At 33.7% G+C, this 21487-nt stretch overlaps 1 protein-coding gene across 28 annotated transcripts in view; it reads left to right on the top strand.

The window, feature by feature from the left end:
• Positions 1–21487, top strand: part of LOC116173573 (longitudinals lacking protein, isoforms A/B/D/L) — a 291506-nt gene that overhangs the window by 71427 nt on the left and 198592 nt on the right. The window contains exons 5-6 of one of the 28 annotated variants that reach the window (XM_031491129.1): positions 13106–13292; positions 13344–13462. The exons of 25 other annotated variants lie outside the window; for them this stretch is intronic. In XM_031491129.1, the coding sequence (XP_031346989.1) occupies positions 13106–13292; positions 13344–13377 (221 nt within the window). In that variant the 3' untranslated portion in view covers positions 13378–13462. Of the gene's footprint in view, positions 1–9119; positions 9467–13105; positions 13293–13343; positions 13463–16092; positions 16462–21487 lie in introns of those variants that run through there. 2 more of the 28 variants (XM_031491138.1, XM_031491114.1) reach the window with 2 other exon arrangements.

Below are 21487 nucleotides of genomic sequence, written 5' to 3' on the forward strand. Positions count from 1 at the left end.
ATTAAATTTTGTCGTTCAAAGAATGCGGCTTGCATTCCCAAGAGATGTTTGAACCGGTTAAAACACATCATTTGCAGCTTATTTTTCCACTGCTACTGAAAGTGTAGTTACTCATGTCGAATGCTTACTTTACGCATGATACAAAACTTTACGCAATTATTGAGGCGAATTTTGATAACATACTTATAAATGATCAGCGAACGATAATGTGGAAATTTTCATGTTGTGGTTGGTATGTATAGCATAATTTTTCAACACGTTTGATTTTATACCCCTATTACATATGGTTGCAATTTGAAGTTAGTAAAATGTAGGAAGTAGGTATCTTCTAAATATCATTATGTACCTAGGATTCAACGAGCCAGAAGTTATTGTCCGCGTATCAATTCTTAGTAAGCGGCCACAATTCGAAGATCACAGCCTGAGGAATCTCAACCAAGACTAAACTAAGTAGTTTCATATATTTTACATGAATCCAGAGTAATTGTAATGCTGTCGATAGAACGTATCGGGTGGGCTGATATAATAAAAATAGCGAATATGAGAAGAATTAGAGGAAATTATGGTTTGTTTCAAAATCGGCGGAATCGGTTTTCTTTTTACATAAACTTTCACAACGAGGTCGAAATGAAGTATATATCATTTATGAGCTACCGATTCGAATGTATTACATTTCGTAAAAGAATTCCTTTTTAAAAATGTTGATTGGTCAGTAGGTAATAGTTAGACAATAGTCAAGGTCTGAAAAGTTAAGATATTTATTTTATAATTTTTTTTAATTTGAAATTTTCTCGAAAAGTAGGCAGCATATAAAGCGAAAAATATTAAATCAAAAAAAGCTGTACAAAAAAGTCTCATACAGGTACACTTTTTGCGTCTGGTTCAAAATAAAGGCGTCAGAGTAAATATAGTCGAAAATCGGAAGGTTTCTTAAAATATGACATATTTGCCTCCCCTCCCAGCCTTAAGCCACGTGATCTCGCTGACAGGCATGACGATTTCTACTTGCCTATGTATCAGAATACTTGATACAAATCAGCCATGTTACGATAACTAATATTTTTCTGTAGTCAGCTCATAGACTATAACTGATTAAATTTTGGTCATTTGAACTTTCTGTCCGTCAATCTGTGTACATGATAACTCCGTCCGGTTTGTACATATAATTCGCGAACGGTTTTGGATTTTCCAATCCTGCTTTCAGCATTATGTTTAGCATCACCCAAGGAAGAAAGGATTAATTTTTCAGTGGCCCAGGAGCTCGTTTGCTATATTTGTTACAGGTTTATTTAACTATGCGTTTGGGGGCCAGAATAGATCCGCGAACGCCAACCATTTATTAACTGCTTACATTTCGTAATTTAATAAGTTTAATATAAAATTCAGTTTAATTATTTTTTTGTAGGTTCCAATCCTTCGACAACTGTTTGGTATTGCCCTAAGTGCTCGAAAGCCTACACAAAAAAGATTTCATATTACTTGCATGTACGTTATGATTGTGGGCCACAAGGATTTAAATGTTCGAACTGCAATTACACGTGCTCTAGAAAGTACCATTTACAGCGACACATGGCTACTGTCCATGCATCTTTCAATTTACAATTGTCTTAATTTTTTCCTGTACGATAATCATTTCTTTTATTGTAATGCTAATAAAACTAGATTGGTAATAAATAATTCGTTGTTTTAGGTAGTTCACTTGGTGACTTGGAAAATAACGTGTGGGTGTGTAAAAGATGTGGAAAAGCGTATACTAAACGCGTGTCGTATAACGTTCACGTTACATACGATTGTGGAAAACAGGGTTTTCTTTGTGATTTTAACAACTGCAACATTCGTTGTCTGAGAAAGTCAAATCTAAAGCGTCACATGGCGACAGTTCATTCTATTGTCCCTGCAAGAAAATTTTAGCTACATTTGGATGTGTCTTAAACGCTATTTTACCAAATTACGGTACATTTAACAGATTATTTACGCTCTGTTATGCAAAGTTTTTATGTAATTACTATATAATAAACTTCTTTTGTTTTAGGTTTTTTTACATTTGCACCTGCTCCAGAAACTGTAGCTTGTGAAAGATGTGGAAGAAAATACAAGTACCATACATCACTGTATAACCACAAAAAGTATGAATGCGGGCAAGAACCGAAATTTAAGTGCGATATATGCTCCTACAAATCATATCAAAAAGGAAATTTTTTACGTCACAGGAAACTTAGTCATAATATTTAGTAGGTATTTGCTGGAAGTCAAAACTCGTATCTGTGTCAGTGAGCAGCAGAATTGGGTCTGAATTGTTTTAATTAAGATCTTCACTTTCAGACAATTTTCTTAAACGCCCTACAGACGGTACGATTTGTCGTATGACTTATCGTACGAGTTTGGATCGATGCTACCGTTTGAACGATTATTTCCCTCATAAATGCAATAAATCCCATATGAGGTGTGTGCAATTATCGCTCAATTAATAAGTAATTGCATTATAGAAAGTGAAAGAGCATAGTTCATATCCATGGCAACTCCAATGGACACTTTGATAATACAGTACGCCGACAATTTATAAGTAGGTAACGTCAATTTGACAAGTAATGTTTGTTCGGGAAATATTCCCCAAAATTACACTCGGCCATCAAAATAAACCTGATAATTTTTTATTCAAGCCTGTTGTCAGTAAAAAACTGCATTCGGTCATTTTCATATTTTGTTAAAAGAGCCCTCCCACCTTCGGTGTCGGGCTCTTTCGCCAAAATATGAAAATATGAACTCATGCAGTTTTTAGACAACATGCTGTCAAAAAAATTATCGGTAATTTTGATGGAATTACCTACGATAATCGTACCATGTGTAGCATTATCGTTTACGTTTTTATGGAATTACGTCGTACGGCAAGTTGAAACGACAAGGCCTATCGTCTGTAGGGCGTTTAAATCTGGTTCCAGTTTGATCAATATTCTATTTTTGTGCTTGAACATGTCTATCATACAAATCACCTCGACATAATTTTAATAACAAACTTATCTTTATAAAAACCAATTTATTGTACTTTTTCTACTCATATTAAATAATAGATAGAATACTGATGCGTTTTTAATTGAGAAAGTTATCTATTATTCAATATGTTTTCATTATTCAACTGTTGTCAGCCAATCGTATTCCGAGTTTGTCATTACTCTTCTGCTCACATTGTAGGGTTGCCTTGGAAACATGTGTGTAGCAAAAATCAAGATCTCGGATCGTGATAAATTCAGTTGTCAAACATTAATGTCAATCAAACAAATTACGAGAAATCAGTTTTGTGAAAATTACGTGAAAATGGACAGTAGTGCAATCATGATGAGCAGTGACGACGATATAATTCTAACTTCTCCGGATTTTACGTACATTGCTAATTTTGTCAATTGTTTGATGACATAATAAAACCATTATGCATAATGTTATTATTACTGTAATTATTGAATACAAGTAGAAAAAGTATAGTATTTAACTCGTGAGAAAGGCATTATTCACTCAGATAAATTACGCCACTCGTCTTCGACTCGTGGCGCAAATCTTATCTTCGTGAATAATTGCCAACTTTCTCACTCGTTGAATAATATACTATTCTCCATCCTGCAACTTGAGCCCAATGTTGGAGTTAATGTAAGAAGGAAACGTCGTCCAAATTCGTAACCCAACTAGAGTTTGTACCCAGCACTAATCCTTCGGCCTACGTAAACGACAAAAAGCGGGCGTCCAGAGCGTCCTTCGGTCCTACGTGGGCGATGGGAAGCGTGCGACGCGAGAGGTGCAAGCGATGCGTCCGGCCAATGTGGCAGGTGGTACCTATAGGCATAGTGTAAAGAATAGAATAGTGAAACAACCTTACGAAGGAAAAGGGAAACTGATTTGGACATCGAGAATTTTTAGTTCTGGACGCGACAATCGGGAGGGAGGGCGTTGCTGTCACGGATTATAAAAGTGACTCATGCTACAAACCTTCCACATTACATTCCCACCTTACACTACACGAGTTAAGGTGACGCTTTTTTCAACGATCTATTTATTATAATTTTTCATTTCAGGTTGTTACATATGAAAGAGAAAGATGTAGTTAAAAAGATCGCGAAATAATGCTCCTTTGTTCTTTTATTTTAACTGCCTTCAGTTTAAATCACATTCTGCAAATAAAGATTAAAAGTAAGGTGAAGGTTACGTTAAGCATTAGGCTACTGTTCCTGTTTATCTGGCCTTATTTGACATTTTGCTTCGAGAAAAGCGCTAAAAGTAAAAGATGTAGAGCACGTGTTGTTCGAGGTATTTTCACTACAATACACCTATGCAACTATCATAATTGAATATAAAAATTGGGATTTTTTAATTCAGTGCTGCTGTATGCTATAATCCCTCGGTGCAGGAATAGGATAGTATCAAATTTTAGTATTCATTTGGGGTTGTGTTGGTTGATATAATGAAACATGTGCAAAGGCACAAAGTGAAAAATTCGTTAAGCCGCTAAGCAAGAGGCAAAGAGTGCACTTTCAAATTTGTTTTTTCGATTTTAATAGCCCTTATGGACATTCATGCCAACGAGTAAACAAACATGAAATAATTTTTAATTTCTGTCGAATTGCACCAATACCAAGTATATAAGTGGTGTAGTTCCGGAGCCTTTATGACTCAGACAGATATAAGGAGCGCAAAAGTCCACTTTTTATTTTTTTTAAGGTGAAATTACGATCATTTCAGTCGATTCAGGCGTAGTGCAAAAAATCCACTTTTACACTATTATATAGGATTCTCGTAATAGACGTAATAGCAAAAACGTACAAGTGCCGTAGCGAGGGAGACAAAGCATGCGTTTGCACGTAATTTTATTAAGGGCGTAAAATTTTCAGAATACCTAACTGGAATTGTATAACCATTTACAAAAAAATTTAGAATTTACTGTTGCAAAAATCGGATTTTTTTATTGGCATTATTGTTTCGAAATAGTGCATAACTGTCGGCCGTACCAAAGAATACTTAATTAGGTACTCTTTGCCCATAAGATAGTCGGTACGTTTTGAGAACTGGTGGGCGCTTTTACTAAAGCTAACCCGCTTAATAATAACAATATTTAGGTGCCTTCATACACTTTTTCATTATTGTATCCATTTCTCAAAAGTGAGGACTGTTTGTGGCACTATACTTTTTAAAACGCCTTTCTGCGTGTACAATTTGCGTTTCCTAACGTAAAAGGATCCGTCCAGCGAGAAGATTCTATGCAAAATATACGTCTTTCTTGCATTCAAAAAACATACTGGTATTTAAATATCTATTACATTTGCAAAGCTGTTTCTAGTCCGCGTCCTGCGACTCACAATTACATTGTATTTTAGGTATCGGGTGTTTTACGATTTTAAGCTTACACCCTCATTAGAAGATAGGTAGCGTAAAATAGACCAAAGAATCATAAATTATATAAAATTCTTTCGGTACTTTTACCAATATTATATACAGCCTCCGTTTCAATAGTCTCATAGAATGCCAATATCATATTTGACAAGATGCTCAGTTCTGAAATTCTAGAATTGGGAAATACTTTATTTGGCCTAAAGGGTTAATGTGACATCCTTACATTGAATCGTAGGCAGGTAATAATATCTCATTTAGTCATCGTAGGTCTCTCAGAAATAATTACATTGTGATTCAAAATAAGATAAATTGTTTATACCAGTATTTGCAAATTTCCAGTATTAAGATTTTCAGATAAAGTCTCCGATAAAGTAAATCGATTCAAATTTTCCAATACATAATTCAGCACTTTAGTACTGTCAATACGTATTCCTATATGAAAAATCGATTGTGTCCATCTCTGAAAAAAGTACAGGTTCACAAAAATAAACAAAACGATGTAATCTTCATCAAGTATAATTGTTGAAAATATGAACAATTACCTCGAGCACATGTTTCGACCAAAATACAGCAGGCCATTTTCAAAGCTGTCCAATAGTTAATAGTTTCTATATTGTTGAGTCAGTGGTGTCATGGTAAATTTGGCAGTGCCAGTATTTATTATACGAATAGTGTTATTCTTACACTATTAATGCCTGAGCGTACGCGCTTGCTTTGACATGAGCTAACCATTTGTCTGTTTAATGTCGACGAACTGTAGCCCTTAGTTAACTGTTTCCGAAAACGGAATTCAAAATTCGCCTTTGTTTCCGAATTATGGCGCGGTAAAAAGGATGGACACAAACGTAATTCAAGATTATGGAATTCAGAACGTAAGGTATGAGTTGTTCCGTATAGAGCTTTAAATTTTTTTTATAAGAAGGTTTATTATCTGACATTAAAACACAATGATTATGAAATTTTTGAGTTTTCGTACCATTTTTATACGAATAATATTTCAACACAGTTTTGAAGCAAATTTTGGAATTCTGATTCGAGTTTCGGATCGATATGCAGAAGTTTTGCTCTAAAATGTATATGTATTAAGTAAACTATAAATCATAATAAATATTGAAAGCGACTATCAACACGGAAGGAGATTAAAAGTCTGCCAACAAAAATAATGAAGTGTGTATACAGAATTTATTGTAATCTTATACAGCATGACATCATCGCATACCCGCGCTCATGAACAATAGCTTGATTGTGCTGTGTACCTTGCTATAAAAGAGCGGTAATTTAATTGTATCGTTCATGTTGCAGATTTCTGTACAGTAGTAGCGTTGAGTAGCGTAATCATTTCGAGTAAAAGCATCTGTATTTTTTTACCGACAATCTTTAGTGGATGGTAATATTGACACGCACGCGACATCTATAACTCTTAAATATGCGGTTTCCAAAACGTACATGGAGGTTGTCTCACTATTCTATTCTTTACACTAAGCTATAGGTAGCGATTGAGATCACCATTTTTAGGACATGTTAAAATTTGATCACGTCCACGTTTTCGATCATTGTTTGAACACCGTTTAAAGAAGGTTTTCCGTCTGTATATACGGTCATGGACAAAAGTAGGTAATGCTCGCCGAATAGGTAAACCGAACATTTTACCTATATATCCTTGTATTCAAAAGTATCTTCTGTTCCTTTTTATTTGTTTAAAAATGAGTTTGTATTTTAACCAAAAAATTAATTGCAATTTCTTAATCACAGTTTATACAGAACTGAATTCCAAAATTTGATTGGCAAAAAATATTTACAGGAGCATAAAGTTAAGCGTGTTGAAAAATGTTCCATAGCGTCAAAAGATTTGTAACATGTTAATTTTCGTCAAATCCTTATGTGTTATTTCAGTTATTTGTGTTGCCAATTGTCCTTTCCTATTTAGAATCAATGGATACCGGGGTAATTACCCATACAATGTTACGAGTAAGCAATACTAATATATGAGAGGTCTTCGTTAATGTTTGATTTAATGTTGCATTAAATTATTTACTGAATATATTTTTAGGTGCTAGATTTACATGTAGTCAGTGTGGTAGAAGTTACAAACGAAAAATCCATCTACGCAGCCATATTAAATTTGAATGTCGAAAACCACCACAGTTTCCTTGCAATATATGTGGTAGAAGATTTCATCAAAAATCAAACACCACTAAACATATGAAGATACATTCTGCTACTAAAACTTTGCCTATACAATAAATTGTTCTATTTCTTTCGGTTTTATTTCCACAGACACACTCAACCATCATAAATGTACCGAAACTTTGAAATTATGTTTGTTTACTTGTGTCTTTTTAGCACGCCAAAGTTGGAATTCTCAGCTGAAAATGTATACTTGTCTGGCTTGTGGAAGGAAATATGTTCACATAACATCGCTATACTCACATAGAAAGTTCGAGTGCGGGAAAGATCCTCAGTTTCCTTGTCCAATACCAGAATGCACTTACAAATCCAAAACAAAGGGTAATGTCAAACAGCACGTCCTAAAAAAGCATAAGGATTACAGCGTCGATACTTCGGTCGATGCTACCAAACGAAATGTCATGTAATAACGCATTGTAGCTTTTATTGTACGAATAAAATTATAAATTCGGCATACGAAGCCTATTTATGGAGCGGAATGATCGTCTCGTAGTGAAGTATTGTACTGAAGCCACATTGTTTCAGGTGGATTATATAGATTGAATAATACTGGGAGGTTTATGTGCTGTACATGTGGCGCCTCGTACAAAAATAAAGGTAGCGTAGTCGAACATGTCAAAAATGAGTGCAGTGATCTTCCTAGATTTGAGTGCAGCATTTGTCATCGTGCCTTCCGGAAGAAAAGTAGCTTGCGTACACACCATATTCTTAAACATTAATGTCTATATTTTAATATGCAATCGTCTACTATTAGAATTATTTGTTGCTGTACTGGATATGCGCTGTTAGCAAGGAATGATATACTGAAATGCATTGCTTTTGGTGCTCTAAACAGCTAGTAGCTTTACTGAAAGCACCTCCAGTGTCGTCCCATGATCAAACCTGTGTGGAGAGAATGAACATATGAATTTAATGCATCTCTTTATCTTTTTGGTTTGGCTCGATTTGTGAAAGTAAAAGTGAAACGTTTTCTGATAGAATTTTTTAAAATAAAATTACAAACTTGGTTAAAGTTACTATCTGGTCCACAGGTATTATCAAAGGAAATTAGCTGCACTGTGTATCTACTATCGGTACCACGTACAAGTTTAGAATCCTAAGTATTTGAAGCTTAATAATACAAGATAACAATTAGGTAGATTTTAAATGGGATTGTTTGTTTAATTCGGTTTTATATACATTTAATAAAATATTTTTAGAATAGACTCATGCCGCGAATGGCGCAGTCAACTGAAAATTATTGTAAATGCATGTAAGTCTACTAATCAATTTAATAGAAAATACTAAACAATAACGATACCAATTATTTTCGTACATATTGTCCCTTTCATTAAAAGAAACACTTGGTATATTATCATTGTTATTATTTGTACTTTTAATTATAATTATTAATTTATATTTTTTATTATTTGTACTTTTTATTATTTTATTACTAACTGTAGCGTTTGCCTATGGTAATGGTGATTTCTCATGAAATAATTTGGGTATATGGTATTATCAACCGTTTATGCTATTTTGATTTGTCGCCTAATCATTAATTTTAATTTTTTTCACTTTAGCTAAATTTGGTGCTACTTTACCAGACTTTTCGATGTCAATGTTAATAATGCGAGAAAACTTTAAAAAGCCTGTCTGTGAACTCGTAACAGGGGATCGAAATAAAAAATCGAACGATGATACTGGATTTGCGTGCTCTGATTGCGGGCGTGTGTACAAATTAAGAAGTTCCTTAAGAAATCATAGGAAATGGGAGTGCGGGAAAGAAGCCAGGTTTAAATGTTCGTTTTGCGAGTATAAAGCTAAACAAAAGATTCATATGAGGAGACACATCGAAAGGATTCATTCGAACGAATTTTGCAGTTTGGTAAAAACAGATTTTGAAAACACATGATTTTTTAATATTAACCGTCGACACACTCACAAAAATTCTTCGATCGTGAATTTTATTAAATTGTAGGAGTTTTAAATATAGTTTGTAACTTGTTATCGAGTTCCTGATCGAGTGACATTGCATGGGCGACTTTGTTATTATTGAAGATAGAGAGTAGATTAAATTTTTAATTTCATATTCAACTGTTATAGTTTGAAAATTTTCTTTAAATAACTTAATTGGCCCTGAAATTAGAAATTTTAAGCAGCGCGAAAAGCGTTGGCCAATCTTCAATAACAACTATTAAGCTAGCCTTACACGGCGTGTGAAGTGTTACTCCTGGAGTGTGGCGTGAGGAGCCAATGTTCCACATATTATACTTGAAGACCTCGCGCCGGGTGATTGCATACGCACGCCATTCCAGGTCGCGCGCGGCGTGTTTACTTTGAAGTGTTCAAAGTTTACCGCCTATCGACGCGATAGGTCACCCCGCCCGAAACTCTTCCCGCCGACCTATACGACACTTTACACTCCTGGCATGACACTTCACACGCCGTGTAACGTCGCCTTTATACTCGCGCAATCCGAATCGGTTTGGGACACTCCGTATTGTTAGCTTTTTTAGTATTATTTCTTAGATAGAGTGCTAACTTCGTTATAGCGCTACTTTTTTATAATTGATCCTAAATTTACTATTTTTATAGGGTTTTTAAAGTATGTTTTAGTATAGGTGTTCAGCATATAGTAATAATGATACAAACCTGTTGTTATTATATGGGTATTAATAAGCGATTTTCTTTCAATTTCTAATAAAAAAATCATGAGAATGCATTCATTTTGTCATTACGTTATATACAAAGTCGCGTAAAAAGAACTCGTTGATTTCGGTGCGTAGGGTAACCTGAGTTACGTGGTAAAATAAAGTGAGGCGGTGTTATTTTCTAGATAAGCAGAAATGGCGCATAGTCTTATTTTCGCTGTCGCAATTAATTAATTATCACTGGCCCACGCGTTCACCAGACTTTTTGGGGCTATTTGAAATCCAAGTACCCCAAATCCCATTCACTCCACAATCTAAAGGTTACAATGAAGAAATTTCTGCCGTTTCACAGGAAACAAAACCAAACCAGAATTTTAAAGAAAGAGTTTTATTATGAATGACATCTTTCTGATCTAATATTCAAGATTCAAATCTTAGTTACTTAGAAAAAATATTGCTCTAAATAGGTAAGTAAATTTCTTATACGATGAAATAGTTATTTACATATGAGTATGGTAAATCAAGGTTTACGTTAACGAGTGAGATGTTTACTGCCGAAGCGTAGCCGAGGCAGGAATTTCGAAACGAGTAACGTTAACTGATTTAACATACAAATAATGTAAAACATTTTATTTCATACTGCTCTATTTCTATTAAAATACCATTTTGATTAGAATGTTGTAGGTAGGTACACATTAAAATAAAAGCAAAAGTCGATCACTTGATTTGTTTGATCTGACAGTAGTTTGACAAATATCAATATCAATCAATCAATCAAATATCACGTTTAGATGGATGTCAGTTGCGGTTGCTAGGCAAAATTTCCAGTCTGGTAAAAATTTTCAGTCTGGTAAAATACGATTTACCAGACTCAAATCAGTCTGGCTGGGAAAGCGGCGATTACTAGATAGTATGAAATAAATAAAATTATCTACAATACTTTGAAATTTATGCGTTCCTTTTGCACCACCTTGTACACTATGCCGCAACGAAAAGGTAACTAGCTGAAACATTCAGTCATGCCGACTAGTTTAAACAAAGAACGATAAACTCATTTTATATGAAGTTTTAGTGTGAATTTTCACTTCGATTTTGAATTTCATTTTGTGATATTACTAATCGTGTTCATTTCAACTCGTCAAGAATCAATCTCTCTATTGCAATGAAGTGAGTACCTTTGCGTGATAGAAAAAGTTTTTAATTTGACCATTTTACAGGTCACTTCATGTGCATGAATTGTGACAGAAAATACAAGCACGCTGGATCTTTGTACAATCATACAAAATTTGAATGTGGAAAATCACCTTCTTTTGCATGCCCTAGTGGCCAGTGTGACTTCAAAGCAAAAAGAAAATTTAATTTACAATCTCACATGTTAAGGTGCACAAAATATCAGAAACTGTAAATATATAAATTTTTTAATAATGATGTTTAAATGTAATGTTATTTTTATTTGACGACCTTAAACAATTTTTTCAATACCTACCACCTTACATGGCAAACTAGGCGAACGGCCATGTGCCACTCGTACACATTATATGGCAAACTCGCCGCATCACCAACGTTCGTCTAGTTTGCCATGTAATGTGGGGCCGCCTCGTGTAATCTAAGACGATTAGAAACTTGTTAACAAGTCTGTGTTTCAGGTGACTTCATAGTTAACAACCAAGGACGTTTTGAATGTTGTACTTGTGGATTTTCTTACAAGTATAAGGGAAAAATCAAGTTTCACATTAGATATGAATGTGGACAAACTCCAAAATTTAAATGTTCTATGTGTGGTCGAAATTTTTGGCATAAAAGTAGTCTACGCACTCATACGATACTTAAACACACTAAATAGGTGTGTTAGGAGAGGTTTTTCCAAATACTTACCTTTAAACTGTTAAACTGTTCGTTTGCGTTTTGCATGCCAATAAAGACTTTTTCGTCAGGTTTGATCACTTGCTCTTTATTATTTATTTATTTATTTGTTATTAGGTTAATAAACTTTTTTTTATATAAGACAGGCAATTTCGATCTAAATTTAACTGTTTTATGCATATGCAATTTGAATGTGTATACCTAAATATTAATTTGTGTTTCCAATTACAAATCATCTATAATTTATGTACTTGGCGTATGCCTGATTGCGTTCATATATTTGCGGCGTTCTTCTTATCGGTATCATCTAATAGAATCAATCTATTCCAAATGCTTACATATGTAACACATATTTAAAAAGGGAATACATGCGTAGGTATATTTAAAATCTTAACTTGAATCTACTATTATTATTCATTTGCCAATTTCAATAGGTACTGTATACATTTTGCACTTTTTCAGTCTTAGTTCTTAATGGTTGTGAATATGTTTCTCTTTCGGAGAGAGTTCATTGTCCCTCTTAAGGACGATCAAGCATAATCTTGCAGTTTATACAAGTATGATTTGTAGTCGCTTTGGAATTAGCTTCGATAATTGGCTATCGAGATAAGTCTTTTCACTAAGTTTTTTTGTAGATATGGGTAATTTTTGTGTAAATCCAAAAAATGTAATATTATATGGAGCAGTTGGAGAATTGTTCAAATGTAATCTATGCCAAAGAACGTACAAATACAAGAAGAGTTTATTGAGACATTGCAAATATGAATGTTTATCTGCTCGAAGTTTTGAATGTGCTGTCTGCCACAAAAAATTTAGACACAATTGGTATTTAAATATGCACATTAAAACAGTGCATGCGACGTTCTGTGAGACGGATGTTGACCAAAACACGAATTAATTTATGATTTATAATAAATAATAATTTATAATTAAAACTCTGACATGTTATTACTCCGATTGTTTTTATGGTGTATTGAGGGTGTACACTAGATTACCTAATTTTATTTCACCGCACAAGTTGACATAAAAGATTAATGTTTATCAACTTTTAGAAAAGTTACATTCATGTCGAAAATGTGGAAGACAGTATCGGCACGACTCCAGCCTTTCTCGACATTTCAAATATGAATGCGAAGGTAAACATTGTTTTGCATGCCCCATATGCAACAAAACATTTGTGCAACGACACTCTGTTATTATGCACATATCCAGATCTCACCCTATTTTGGATCAATCCAGGTAACTCTGAACAAATAACCCGTTATATTTAATCAATGCAGACTATTTTAGCGCACAACTTCTCTGCCCCAGAAAGATTATTTGATAATTCTTATTTTGTCCAAAGTGCCAAAATGTATTCAACTTGATATTTTGTAATAAAAAAAATATACGTGTCGTTTTGGCAATAAGTCTGTCGTTTTTAATACCTTCAGGTCTTTTGACTTAACAATTTAACAATATCATGATTTCAGGCAATCAGACTGCATTTACAATATTCTACACATACTAATTTGATTTTGGAAACGCCATGCTATATAGGTACTGATTTTTAGTTTGGGAGCTGAAAATATACTTCAAAATATTAAGATGATATTTTTGCTCTTTTCTTAGGAATTTGTGTTGGTATACGCATGGCAAACCGCCAAGTATCTGCGTTAGTAAATGCATGTTGTGGTTACATCTTTAGTGAGTGTTGTCGTTTAGTGCATGGCATTTAGCTTGACCAGACTATGTAATTAAATGTATATGTAATTGCAGAAATTATATTTTATGCATCATCGGAAGAAGAATACAGTCAATTAAAGGTTGTAAATCATGGAGTGCGTTACGGTTGCTCTAAATGTTTACGAACCTATTGCCAAAAGAAGACTTTAGGGCGGCATCTCCGCTTGGATTGTGGAAAGTCGCCCTCTTTCCTATGTCAGATGTGTTCAAAAAAGTACAACCACGGTTACATGCTACTAAAGCATATGCGTGAAACCCATAGTATTATAATACAGAATTTAAGAAGGCGCTCGCGCCTAACGTCGAAGTAAAATTGATTACAGTGTATTTCTGCTAGTAATGCTAGTCATTAAGCGTGCTATATTAGTTATTTGTGTAATATACCTACTATTGTAGAACCAAAAAATATGAAAATAAAATAATCTTTTTCAGTCTTAATTTTTTAACTAGTCTACCTTTTACTTGATCAAGATGTGAGGTAATGTTAAAAAATGTTCCAAAAGCCAGTCGTGGGTGTTGCCGCGTAACACGACTGCAAATGATGAGTATAACGGGTAAATATATAGACCATAGCAGCTATCAATTACGGAAAACCCCAAAGTCTCTAAGCGGCCCAGGGGCCGAGATCTCGATGGAACAGACAGACCACGGAAAATCGGGCACATAAGCGTAATCTCAACTTCGTTATGTTATATGTACCTACGCTAAAAAATAAGTTGCGTCAAAGGTTTATTTCATTAAAAAGCAAGGCTGGTTGATTCATTTTATTACAATTTTCGCAATTGTAACATATTATTTGGCGTTGCTTTGTACTGGTAACTATTCTTAAAACCAATAAAATGTTTCACGGTTTCCAATTTGAATTTTGGAATACCCCGATTTCACTGTGATACGTAATTCATCAGCAAGTCGCTAATCTTCGATTTGTAGGTTCCGAGTTTAGCATTTAACCTACATTTCACCTGTCACTAAAACGTTTAATCTAATAGTCCATACAGAGTTACGCATCAGTTTTCGTTTAAATATCATTAAATTCTCCTTTCAGTCGCACAGAAAGTTATTAAGAAAAACCATGAAAGAATTGTTTAATGTTAAATTTATTTTAACTCAATCTATTTACAAATCGTATCTTTCACAAATCCCGTGATTGTATCCGTATCTATGTATATATTTAGAATGTAACATACCTATGTATATCTTTCAACATGTGTCGGACACTATTTAGGCACTAAAAAAAATTTTTTTAGGAAATGTTCATGGCAGAATTAAAGCACATTACTGCCTGGTCTGTAATAAAGGATACGTCCATAAACGATCTCTTACAGCGCACATTAGATACGAGTGCGGGAAAAAGGCAGAATTGGAATGTCCAAAATCAGGATGTGTGTACAAAGCTAAATTGCGAGGTCACCTTAAAACACATATAGAAAAACATCATCCCACTTTAGAAATGTTATGTATTTAAATCGTTTATTAGTATAATATACGTGATGTTTCTTATTGTGGGTTATATATACAACGACATCCATTGCAATCCAAATACGTGTACAGAACTTTGTAGTTTATTGTACGTTGGTCCAGTTTTACAACTGGATGTAAATCATCTGACTCTGTATTTCTATAAATTTATTTTTTTAAATTTTTAGGCAAACAGTTTTCTTGTAATCGCTGTGGAAGAGGATACAAAAGAAGAAGTTATCTAAGCAGCCACCTGCGATACGAATGTGGGTTAGAACCGCAATTTTGTTGTCATTTATGCCACAGGCGATTTCATCAAAAGTCGAATCTAACCACTCATACTAAAAAATACCATAATGTGTCCCACGTGCCGTAAATTATACGTAATATCAAGAAGTTGATTTTTTGTACTTGACCTTGCAAATTTCATATTTAGCGCCGCAGATTTAGTTCTCATTTTAGTCATATCCAGTGATGGCGGTGCAGATATGTTGGCTTCAAGTTTTATATTAAATATAAATATTATACGACGCTAGGAGTCCAGGTTTAAATGGTCGAAGTTTTGAAGTTGTCTGTTGGCAATTAGTTTCTGGCTACTATTCGGTGCAATCCCATATTTGAGCCAAAGCCCTTTTTTTGTTTTAGTGCCCATATACAAATACGTACCTCGTTATCAATTCCTATTACCATTATATTATTATTTCTTATCAGTTCACAGTTCACAATTTGGTATTTAGTGAAAGGTGCCTCTTAACTTTAAGGCAGCATTGGTGTATATATATGTATGTAGAATGTTATACGAATATAGTTTGAAAATTATACTAAACTGCATGTATATTAATAAGAATGGTTACAGGTTCAGGAAGCACACGTGATAATTGCCGGTTTGAATGCGACCTTTGCGGACAACCGTACAAATATAGGACTCATCTGGTAGGGCATAGAAAACAGTGTGGAAAAAAACCGTCCTTCCGGTGTCCTTATTGTAAATATGTGTCATATAGAAAATATAATCTCAAGTGCCACATTGTAAACAAACATATTGGAATGGACTTTAATCTATAAAATCACTAACATCTAACATTTTTTAATTTGTTTGATTTAGTGCTGGTAGATGTTTTGCAAAAGTAATCCAAAATCTCAAGTGTTTATGATATACTAAGAATATGATGGAGCAGTGTAAATCAGTTTGTCTAGCTAATCTAATTAAACATTTAAATGTGAAGGTCGTTTCTTTTTTCGACCTGAATTCCAGTAAACTACCCAGCGGTACCAAATTAGTAAATAGCGTTAGTTAAATAACAATGATTGATAACTTTTACTGATGTGTTATTCTTATTTTAGATGTAATGCACAATCCAGATTTAAAAAGCAAAGCTGTTTTATGCCACAAGTGTAATAAATATTATAAAAACAAGAACTCTTTAAGTGTACATATTAGTCAAGACTGTGGAAAAGGGAAACAATTTCAGTGTTCCAAATGTGTATGCAAGTTTAGAAGAAAATATGATTTGAAACTGCATTTATTTACCAAACATCGATTTGTATAATTTATCTCCTATCACTTATGTTTGTGATTTCCATTCAGTTATTGTTACAATTATACAGAAATGGAGAAAACCGAAGGGTGTCCTAATTAATTTTTTTTTTCAGTGTTTACGGAATGTTCTGAATTGGAAAGATTTTATGTGTGCCAAGCCTGTGGAAAGTCTTATAAACACCGTTCCAATTTGTCAAGGCACTTAAGGTACGAATGCAACAACGTAGGAGTCTTTCAGTGTACATTTTGCATAAGAACATTTAAACAAAAAACTCACTTAAATTACCATCTTACACATCGGCATCCATCGATCTTTCAATAAATTTTTATTGTACCTACAATTTATGTGTAGTTTGAAAATTGTTGTGCTACATTAACCCAACGTAAGTTGCCTTAAATATATCTTTCAACTATTGTTTTTACTACTAGATACCTATTTACTATTCTTTTAATGTAGAGGTTTACCACTGGCAATGGTTTCCATGCTGTATATAGATAATATGACCAACGCCGAATATCGTTTGTATGTGTTCTTTACTATTGATGTTAAATATAACAATACAAAAAAGATCTTTACATTCATCAACCACGTATAGATCACCTGTCTCAAGTTTTGGTTTAGATCAATTATTTTAATTCATTTTTGGAGTCCTGCACTTATCCAGTCGAAGTTGTGTTTCCATTAGCCTTTTTGTGAATGTTGTAAAAGTGTAAAAATGTGATGAAATGGTGTTATATTGTGCATATGCCCTTAGCCCCTTATTTATAATATGTAAAATAATCGTCTTATGTGTGGTTCGGCTAAAACTGTGTTAGTTAGTCGTAAGGACACGCGCATAACTAATTAAAAAATACAAGTTTTCACTAACCTCAAAGTCTGATAACTTCAAAGTAAATTGTGTACGGCGATTTTTAAATATGGAAACGGGAACTTATTCTCAGAGGTCAGTCAGGAAATCTTCTTTGGTTATTGGGACAATGGAGTAGATGTCATCACTTGTCGCATTAAAAGTAGATGGAGGTACATATAGAGATCTTTATCAATTAGATTTTGTAGTAGGTAAATTGAAGTGTTATTTGTGCAAAAATCGATTAATAAAGTGCAAAGGACATGAATAGTTTTTTGTTGGTAATCCAATATTTTTTACAAAATTATAAAATTAGTGTGTTTTAGGAATAGAAGATGAAAGGTCAAGTTGTGATAAATGTGGTAGGACATATAAGCATCGTACTTCTTTGTATAACCATCAGAAGTATCAATGTGAAAAAGAACCAACATTCACCTGCTTCCTTTGTAAATATAAAACATTTTTAAAGGGAAATCTAACAAAACATATTATACGCACTCATAAGCTTCAAATATGTAATTTGAATTTAAAGTAGGTATAATGTCTCATTATAACTACACTTTAAACGCTTAATAAATTCGTAAAAAAATGCAAACGTGTTTATCGTGTAATGTTCACATTAAGGAAAACGATGGAACTTTGTGGCCGTTGAAGTACTAAAACACCAAGACACGTTTCAGATTTTGATTTAAATCATAACCTAGGTATTTATATTTACGCTGCGTTATTAACGATGTAACTACGAGCAAAAATTTCAATCAATGGGAAATTTGCTAATCTTACGTAAATCATCTATTCTATTCTCTACTAAAAGAAGTTGTTTTTTTTTTAGAAAACAAGGCTGTGTATATGTGCAACGAATGTAATAGAGTTTACACTTGGAAAGCAAGTTTTCAACAGCATAAAAGATACGAATGTGGGAAAGATCCTCAATTTTTGTGCCCTATTATAGGATGCGGGCATAAATCGTATTTCAGGGGAAATCTTAAACGACACATCATTTTGATACATCAAAATGCAGAAGTGGCAACTGGCATTCTGAAATTTAAAAGAAAATTTACGAAATGATTATTATAATATAAATTAGTCGGAGATTTATTCTTTCTAATGTTTGGGAAAGACAAGTCTCCAATTAATTTATTGATAACACGTTGCTACATAAGACGATATTTGACTATGTTACCAAATATATTGTACAACTCCTCATTATTGTTATTTTTATACGGTGTAGTTAAATGTAATGTACCAATATGTAGGTATAATCTAGAAACGGTAGAAGTATCTCTGAGGAAACATTGAACTACATTGCGATGTTTTAGGTAGAGCATGTCTCAGAATTCCTTACAAAAGAAGAGCTAATTACCGCTGCGACACCTGTGGCCGATCATATACGTGGTATCGAGGCTTAATGCAACATAAACGGTACGAATGTGGGGTACCACCTCAGTTTTCTTGTCCACTAAGTGATTGTCATTTTCGTGCAAAAATGCGAGGAAATTTGAAACGCCATGTTATTAACGTTCATAAAATGCCCAAACATTAGTCAAACATATGTAAATTACCTGTAATGAATCTAGAGTTAGTGCATGACAGTGATGCATGATAATGGTAATATAGGTACACATTGTAGAAGTGAATGGAATACCATATATGTTACAAATGCCACACGTTGTTTTTGTCCTTGCGCCAGCACCAAGCATCAGTATCAATATTAAGTTTTCCAAAAGTATTTCTTGAGTAGTGGTTCAAAATAATAACAATCTTAGTTATTACAATTTTTAGACCAGAAATAATATCATAAGCCCACTTCGGAATACTCTCAGTTTTGGGATTAAGAACTAAAAGGTTTAAAACTAGCAACGTCATTACTAACTAAATTAGCCACTCAATGAAGTATTCACAATATTAAACTCTTGTCCATCAAGACACATACCTGAAGAACCCCAAACAGAATTTATCACGTTAGTACACAATTTGTTATTCGTTATTTTCCCAACAAAATTCCGATATACGTATAAGCACAGAGTAACTAATCTGTGGTATAAGTAAAAATTATGGTAATATATGGCACGGTGAACCTAGGTATGAACTAAACAATAAAAAGGCACCTAAAACTGACATATTCTTTGCAAGCGAATGACCTAACTCAATATTTTCGGATTTTGGAGAGAGAAGAGTAAGTACAACGCATTTTCACACGTGGATATAAAAAGCAAACAATGCCAATATACTTTGTGGGTACTCATAAAATACTCTAATAAAGATATATTTCCAGATGTCAAAACATACTGCTGTGGTGTATGTGGAAAAACTTACACAAGGCAAAAATCTTTGTACCATCATAAAGTGTACTATTGTGGGAAAGATCCTGGATTTATATGTTCTGAGGAAGGATGCGGCTATAAGTCTCGACGAAAAACTAATTTAAGGCGACATTATTTGTTAATACATAAAGCAATTGGTAATATACAACTGTAGTGATTATGTTTCCACAATAAAGTTAAAAAATTTGTTTCATAAATATTATCCGTAATTTTGTCTTGAATGTGTGAGGAGAGCTGTAACGATTCAAATAAATATAACCAGTGATGACAGTGATCGGATGGTATTATATCAGAATATAATATTTTTGTGGGTAATTCTAATATTGGTATCTCATTTTTATTATTATTATTGGTGCCATTGTCAAAACTCTAGCTATTCAAATATTAATTATTTGAAACTTAATATAACTTGATATAAACAAAACTAAAAACATCCCAGCTTAAATTTTCAGTGTATTGTCGTTGGTTAATTTAGATATGTTCATTTAATTTACTGTATATTTACTTTGTCGACAGAAAATTTTGCAAAAACAATTGTTACCTATTCGTCTTAATTAGGCACTATTTAGTCAAGTTAAAACAAATTCGATTTCGCATGAATGGTATATAGTTTGAATGCTTATTGTTTTGTACACTTCGGAATTAATTACTCATTTGCTTTTTAATAAGTAATGAAGCAGGTAACAAACTGAAGCTTAGAAAAAGTGTCTTAGATTCAAATAAGTAAGTATTATTTAAGAGATAATTCTTGGTATGAAAAGAAAGATAAAGTTTGAATAATTACTTAATTAACAGTTTTCGTAAAATATTTAATATGATTAACAATGGTTTGAAAAGATAAAGTATGGAAAAAGTGCAATTATGAGAGTCACCGTTATTTATCATACTTATATAACATTTGGCGAGAAATGATAAACAAGACCTTCTTCTAGTTTTATCAATTTGGAATGGAATTCCTTCAGTGGCGTGTACTTGATTAGGAGTGCTGGCATATAACTTGCGCGCGAATGTTCTAGAACAAAACAAGTCGTATTTCCCGGAAGGATTGTGTCACATTCGCCTTCGTTTTTTTTTATCGTCGATGACTATTCTGTCATGGCGCCTCGAGGTCTGTCGGGATTTCTGGAATATTCGCTACATTGCCCCCCCTCCCCTGAAAATTGTTACGTCTCGCAACACGAACGACGATTGTAGCGCAGACACAGTCCCAGGCAACTCTTGTTCTATAACGCGAACTTGACGATGGTACTTCCACGACGACCCCCTCGTGCATCTTCCATTCTTGAAGAAAAAGCTAAACTGTCAAGACCACATCTTCGGAATTGCTAGTTATGTAACGCCATGGATCTGTAGTTATCGTTTCAAATGCTGTAGCGTATTCCAAAAATCTTCGGTACCAGGCTTATCACAAATACGATCTTTTGTTACCAGATAATAAGAGATTTCGAGATGAAATAATATATTAGGATACAAGTGTATAATCAAGCACGCGCAATGAGTTTAATGGCACGACGCGAAGTACTACCTACTTAAAATCGT

This window comes from Photinus pyralis, unplaced genomic scaffold (genome assembly GCF_008802855.1).
Source record: "Photinus pyralis isolate 1611_PpyrPB1 unplaced genomic scaffold, Ppyr1.3 Ppyr1.4_LG6, whole genome shotgun sequence".
NCBI lineage: Eukaryota > Metazoa > Arthropoda > Insecta > Coleoptera > Lampyridae > Photinus > Photinus pyralis.